At 36.7% G+C, this 7463-nt stretch overlaps 1 protein-coding gene across 1 annotated transcript; it reads right to left on the reverse strand.

The window, feature by feature from the left end:
* Positions 1-3336: 3336 nt before the first annotated feature.
* LOC138892154 (uncharacterized) lies at positions 3337-6987 on the reverse strand. The gene is made up of 3 exons (XM_070175855.1): positions 6946-6987; positions 3771-4380; positions 3337-3428 (listed from the first exon to the last, which is right to left on the reverse strand). The coding sequence occupies exons 1-3, from the start codon at positions 6985-6987 to the stop codon at positions 3337-3339; spliced, it is 744 nt and encodes a 247-aa protein (XP_070031956.1).
* Positions 6988-7463: the final 476 nt, after the last annotated feature.

The raw sequence follows: 7463 nt of genomic DNA on the forward strand, positions 1-7463 counted from the left end.
TAGACATGAAGGACTCATCAGATTGTTAGGGTTCTTCTGCTTGACTAGCTTGTAGCACCTCACTTAATTTCTTAGCTTATTCTTTACTTGCCACGGTGTTGCGTGCAATCATTCTGATATGATTTTTCTTGGGGGTTTGGGTGGTTGAAAGTGTGGATGAAGGTTCTTTGGGTGGTGAGGAAGGCATTTCATAGTTTTTGGGATTCTCATGAGTGTTTTCCATTTGATCAGTTCAGAAACTTGAGAGAAATAGAGAGAGTTTTGAGGTTTTGGAGATTTTAATCTTTCAAAACAAATTTGAGATAAGAAGGTAAGGTCAAATCAATTTAAAGAGGGAAAGCTTGAGTGTATAACAACACCTTTTTAAAGTCTAGAAGTCTAATCACATTGGAAGTTTCAGTTCATGATCCATATGATGTTATTTCAAATTATACGGAGAGTATAATACATACCTTATAATCTCGATGAACCAGGTTCTTCACTGAAAGTTCTCTTGTATAAGACTTATTTTTTCCAAGAAAATAAGGATAATATCATTAGACATCAATGAGACATTTTAGCACATGGCACAAGAGTATACTAATAAAAGCATGAGACTGAGCAATATCTAATCTAATTATTCACAAAATTCACAAATTATCTAACCAGTCATTGAGTTAGAATCGATTTCTTTTAGGTGATCTTAATCATCTCTAATTCTAACATGTTCCTTTCAAAGTGATCCCTACTAAAAGCTTTTGTGAAGATGTCAGCAATTTCCTTATCAGTAGCATAAAATTCCACAGTGATCAACACCTCTCAAAATTATCCCTATGAAAACGATGCCCAACATCTATATGCTTAGTTCTTTTGTGATGGACTGGTTCTGGTCATACTAGTTGCACTAGTGTTATCACAAAAAATGGGGATACAACCTTTGAATACCATAGACAGAGGTTAGTGGTGCCTTTTTGGTATCTCAATATCCTCTTGACAGCAGTCAAGTGCGACTCCTTGGGATTTGCCTGAAATCTAGCACAAAGTCCTACACTGAAAACAATGTCATGTCTGCTAGCAGTAAGATATAACAAGGAGCCAATCATTCCCCTATACAACTTCTGATCAACAGATGAACCAGGTTCATCCACATCCAATTTTGTGGCTGTTGCTATAGGAGTGTCAATTTCTTTGGAATCTTTAATTTTAAACTTTTTAAAGCAACTCTTTCGCATACTTCTGCTGATGGACCATAGTTATATTTGAATTTTGTTTAATTTGTAAGCCTAAAAAGAAATTAAGCTCACCCATCATACTAATTTCAAATTCACTCCCCGTTACTTTAGAAAACTCCTTACTTAACTTATTAGTAGTTAGTCCAAAGATTATATCATCAATATATATCTGAACTACCAAGAGATCTTTACCTTTTTCTTTCATGAACAAAGTATTGTCAATTTTACCTCTCTTGTATCCATGCGCAAGCAGAAATTTTGATAATCTTTCATACCATGCTCTTGGAACCTGCTTGAGCCCATAAAGTGCCTTCTCAAGCTTGCACACATGATCAGGACATTTCTTGCTTTCAAAGTCCAGGGGTTGCTTGACAAACACTTCTTCCTTTAGATAGCTATTGAGGAAGGCACTCTTGACATCCATCAGATAGAGAGTGAATTTCATATAATCAGCAAAGGTTTCATCATAGTCTATGCCCTCCTCTTGACTATATCCTTGAACCACCAATCTTGCCTTGTTCCTTATAACTGTTCCATCTTCATCAAGTTTGTTTCTGAAGACCCATTTTGTGCCAATTACTGAATTGTCCTTGGTTCTTGGTACGAAATGCCAAACATGACTTCTCTCAGATTGGTTGAGTTCATCTTGTATTGCATTCACCCAGTATGCATCCTGCAAAGCTTCAGGAATATTTTAGGTTCAATAAGAGATAGAAAAGCATCAAAAGTACAAAGATTCTTCAACGAAGATCTGGTTTTGATTCCAGAGGTTAGATCAGTAATTATGTTCTCAATGGGATGAGAACTTTGATACTTGTAAGGTTTCACAACCAAATGGTTTCCCCTGGATGTTCCTTCAATGTTTTGTTGCTGAGGAACAGATTCCCTCGAGATTTGAGGATCACTCCCTCTTTGTTCAGTTCCTCCTGTCAAGTTGCCCTGGGTGGAAGGACCTATTCCATCACTTGTTCCTACATCTGGTGTAGCTTCAGTCTAGGCTGTGGTTTCATTTGAGTTTCTCACCAGCCCAGTTACTTCATTATCATGTTCCTGCCTCTCAGAAAGAATGTTAGTTTCATCAAAAATCACATGTTATAAATTGTATACGCTTTAATATGTGAAGAATATCCCAAGAATACTCCCTCATCACTTATGGGGATCAAGCTTTAAGTAACTCATAGGGAGTCTTCTCTACAAGAGGTCTAGTCAAGCACCTATTTAGGATATAGCATGCAGTGTTTACAGCTTCTGCCCAGAAGTTGTGGGGCAATTTACTAGAAAGAAGCATAATCCTAGCCATATCTTCAAGAGTCCTATTCATTCTTTCAACTACTCAATTTTGTTGTGGAGTCGTAGGAGCAGAGAAATTATGATCTATGCCATGCTCATCACAAAATTAAGTAAAATTAGCATTCCCAAATTCAGTATCATGATCAAACCGTATTGATGCAAGCTGATTACCTAGTTATTTTTGAGTTTTTCTAACAAAAGAAGTGAACATGTCAAATGCTTCATCTTTAGATGTTAAAAATAGTGTCCAAGTAAACCTAGAGTAATCATTAATAAGTACCATAACGTATCTCTTACCATCTCTGCTCATTGTCCTCATTGGTCCATACAGATCCATATGGACCAGTTCCATCGACCTAGTAGTACTCACCATTTTCTTACTTTTGAAAGAAGATCTTACCTGCTTCCCTCTTCCACAAGCGTCACAAACTATATCTTCCTTGGACTTAATGTTAGGAAGTCCTATCACCAAGTCCTTGGAGACTAGTTTGTTGAGTTGACTTAGACTAGCATGTCCAAGTCTCTTATGCCAAAGGAGGGGATCACTATCCAACACACTTAAGCAAGTGGGTTCATTTCCTGAAAGTGTGGACAGATCTACAACATATATGTTGTTCACTCTTTTTACCTGCAAAACTATCTTGTCAGTCGTAAGATTAATCACAAAGCATTTTGTAGATGTGAATGTTACCATGTTACCTTTATCATACAATTGTGATACACTTATTAGACTGTGCTTCAGTCCATCTATCAAGTCAGTCTTACCTACCTTTCCAACCCCAATGATCTTACCTTTTTCCCATTTCCATAGGAGATATTACCTCATTTAAGGTCCTTAAGTGAAAGGAACTGGTTCTTGCTTTCTGTCATATGCTTTGAGCAGCCACTCTCCATGTACTATATTTGGCAGCTCCCCTTCACTTGGACCTACAAAAAGAAATCAGGGGTTAGTCTTAGGAACCAAAACTAGTTTGGTCCCTTTCTATAGTCAAAAGGATGAATCAAATTCCTTTTAGCCCAACTTGGCAGCCTATTTTTCCCTAGAACAAATTTTTTGTTCTTTTCATCTGCCTTTTCTTTCGCAGTTCAATCACTCTTGTAGTGACCAATATTTCCACAGTGCGTGCAAATCTTATTCTCAGGGAGTGTTAGGTACCTATTTTTGGGATCCCATTCAGTTTCAAAGTTCCCAAAGCTAAGTCTGTTTTTGTTTCTACTATGGTGTTCTTGTAGCCATGAAAGTGCATTGGAGGACCTTTTTCCATTTACATGTTCTATCAAGCTCATGTTTAACCTTTGTTAAGTCCTCTTTCATAACTCTTACATTTTCTTCCTTTTTGTATAGCTCATCTTTAACCTTCCTTAAGTCATCCTCTAGGTTGAGTTGTATATCACTTGCTATCTCTTTTCCTATCCCTAACTTTAACTTTATATTTTCAGATCTAAGTTCTAAGACAGTTGTATCAAGTTCATGAACCTGGTTCTTCAAAGCAGTATTTTCCTTTTCAGTTTTACAAACGTTTATTTCCAGGTTTTTGCATTCTCCTTTTAAAAAGTTGCACTCTTTTAACAACTGTTCTTTTTCAGAACTTATATTCTTAGATTCATCAATTAAAGTTAGCAACAATTCTGATAGTCTATCTTTAGAAAGGAGTTTAATTTTATCCTTAAATTCCAGAAAACTTATCTCAGATTCTTCATCAGGTTCATCTTCAGATTCTCGAATTTCTATGAGAGTTCGTTCAGCATTATCATTAGTGTCCTCATCTGAACTATCTTTCCAAGTAGCAACCGCTGCTTTGGATGACCTTTTGTTGTAGTTCTTCTTGTCATGAACTTGTTCCTTCTTTCTGTTCCTTCTTTCAAATTTCTCCTTCTTCTAGTTGACATCCCACGTAGGACAGTTCTTGATCATGTGGTTCTTTTTTCCACATTTGAAGCACCAATCAGTCATCTGCAAGTGATCTTTTCTCTTCTCCTTCCACAAAGAATAGTAGTGATCATTGAATAGTGGTGGCCTAGTGGTGGATTACTCTTTACAGTTTCCAGGTAGTGCACTCATCTTGATATTTTCCTAAGGTATTAGCCTCTTCAAGGATAACCCGCTCTAATACCAATTAATGTCTTATACTTCAATACCACACAAGATGGGGGGTGATTTGTGTGGTGCCTGATTTCTGCGTGCACTGGATTATCGAAGGACCTGGTTCTTCTATGTGTTCCTTACACTACAGTTACGGAATAAATAATACAGAAAGTAAAGAATACAATGATATTTACGTGGAAAACACCCGGCTCAAAAGGTGAAAAAACCACGACCTACCACCCAATAGGATTTTCTCCAAACACTTCACTACAACTCTGAGCCAACAACAAAGTTTACAAACTCTTGCAAACCTAAGGATTACCTCTAACCCTTGTAGCAACCAGCCACAGGCTGTTGCGACTGCTTCAAGTTAACTCTAAATTGAAAAATACAACTAGAGTTTACAACCTCTTGCAAACCTAAGGATTAACTCTAACCCTTATAGCAACACGCCACAGGCTGTTGCACCTACTTCAAGTTACCTCTAACTTAAAAGATACAACTCAGGTACCAAGAACAATTTGCTTCATAGAAAGCTGAAAGGTACAACTCAAAACGCCTACTACACTTTGAACTAGAAATAAAGAAAGACACATAAAACTCTTTATGGAGCTGGTTCTTTAATCTGGTTCGTGTAGCTTCAGGAACGCACTCTTAAATCTCACAAGAATTGCTCACAAAATGCCTTGCTATTTTGCTCTCAATTCATGCTTAACTTCAGTATGTGTACATCACCTATAAAAGAGAACATAACTGATATATATAGAGTTAGTAAATAAAGATTAACTAGAAGTCTAATTCTTTACTCTTCCTTGGTGGAAGAGTTCTAGTTATCTTCAACTTCTAACTCTTTCCTTATCTTGAATAGAGTTCTCTTCAAGTAAGGAGTCTTGCTCCATATCAAATATGCAACCTTTTCGTTCAGGGATTATCAAAAATAACCACTTATACTTATCCCTTTCACGTGCATGCCTTTTGCTTGATTCTGCCTGTCATCTTTTGTATAGTTCTACTGCAAATGTTTTGGAAATGATAAATATTCATGGCCAGTATCAAGAAGATTGACAACTTTCAACATGGGACAATCAACTCAAACATTCAAACAATTAACTCCCTTGTCATTAGACTCAATGAAGGCATTTTCTCATAGTCTTCAAGCAAATGTTTTGTAAGAGGTCAAAGTTCTTGATAAAGAAGTCTCAAGAACATGATATATTTGGGCAGCTTCTTTGAAGCTGGAAGTACTACTACCCTCTATATGGTTAGGATAGAAGAAGGTCAAAGGCATATTACCAATGACATCATCAAGTTAAGAGAGCATAAAATTTCACAGAAATAAGTCTTGAGGCAACCATCAGTATCTCAGAATTGAAATGTGGATAGATTTCTGCGTGAATTTGCTCATGAATTTATTCATTCGAATTTGAGAATATATATATATATATATATATTATTTACCCATAAAACAGTACAATTAAATTTGGTACGTAGTTTATAGATAAGCGAACTGATTTGATCCCAAATTTGATAATGAAATATGAGTAAAAGTAAGACTTAGCATTTGTGATTGAAGAAGGTGACAAGCCTGACTCTGAGAGCAGTGTCTCCGAGGACAGAAATGAGAACAATGTAAAAGAGCAAATAAAGTTTTTTGATTGAGAGCGAAAATGAAATACAACATACATTTTACGAAGAATTTCCTGTCTTCCAATGGCGGTTGAGCCTGCTGTGTATAGCTTTACTTAGGGAAACAAGATCCTAGGATCAAGTCCCATTTAAATGATAATAAAGGATCCATTGATGAATATGTAACGACGGTCCATGATTGAAAATATTCTCTATAATGTCTGCCCATTTAATCTTAGAGAATATTCTTCATTGAATGTTATTCGATGGCAAATATTAGATCTATTCCCGTTGACCATGCTCCCTTCATGGTTTATCCGATGTCAATTGCAGTAGTTGTTCCTGGTACTGGTTGTTACTTGATTTATCTTTTACCTGTCTTCGATTCCACGTGTCATGCTATCATTCGATCATTTATTATGAACTAATTTTACCATGTACAGATAGTCCCCCTGCTTTCCGTTGACATATCTTTATTTCACCGAGAAGTTGGTGAAGATCCCTTTCTTGGCGAGAAACCTCTTGAAAAGTCTATGACTCTTGAAAGGATGCACGCCTTCTCACATTTAATACCCTGAACACATGTTCCCCACGATTCAGTAATATTTTCACCGATTTTTTAGGTAATCATGATCACTATTTTTGTCTTATATATCTTCACTTCTACTTATTACTTTACTTCTTTACTTCCAAAATTAGTTATTATAAATCTTTCTTCTTCTCTCCACTTACTCTGCATTTGCTTAGAATCTTTTCCATCTCCTTCAACGCCATAGCAAAAACCCGGGAGCGTTTCGGCGCCTATTATGGAAGTTGGCATTTTTGGAAGACTTTTCTAAATTTGGGTTAAAGTGTATTTCAATGTTATTGATGTCTGTTTGGGATTCTGAGTCTGGAAATAGCTCCGTATGGTGATTCTGGTATTGGGAGCGCGTCCGGATGTGAATTTGCAGGTCCGTAGGTCATTTTGGGGTCATTCGGAGAAAGTTAGAAATTTGAAGGTTTTTGCGAAGTTTGACCGGGAGTGGACCTTTTGATATCAGGGTCGGATTCTGATTACGAAAGTTGGAGTAGGTCTGTAATGTCGAATGTGAATTGTGTGCAAAATTTGAGGTCAATCGAACATGATTTGATAGGTTTCAGCATCGATTGTAGACATTTGAACTTTCAAAGTTCATTAAGCTTGAATTGAGGTGCGATTCACGATTCCGATGTTGTTTGATATGATTTGAGGCTTCAAGCAGGTCCGT

The sequence above is a fragment of the Nicotiana tomentosiformis genome, chromosome 5, assembly GCF_000390325.3.
Source record: "Nicotiana tomentosiformis chromosome 5, ASM39032v3, whole genome shotgun sequence".
Classification (NCBI taxonomy): Eukaryota; Viridiplantae; Streptophyta; class Magnoliopsida; order Solanales; family Solanaceae; genus Nicotiana; species Nicotiana tomentosiformis.

Coding starts and splice junctions, on each gene's coding strand:
- LOC138892154 (XM_070175855.1), bottom strand. CDS start 6,987: ATGGCGTTGAAGGAGATGGAAAAGATTCTAAGCAAATGCAGA. Junction 4,381..6,945: donor AGATTCTAAGCAAATGCAGA/GTAAGTGGAGAG, acceptor GATGTCAACTAG/AAGAAGGAGAAATTTGAAAG. Junction 3,429..3,770: donor ACATGAGCTTGATAGAACAT/GTAAATGGAAAA, acceptor TTCTTTTTGTAG/GTCCAAGTGAAGGGGAGCTG.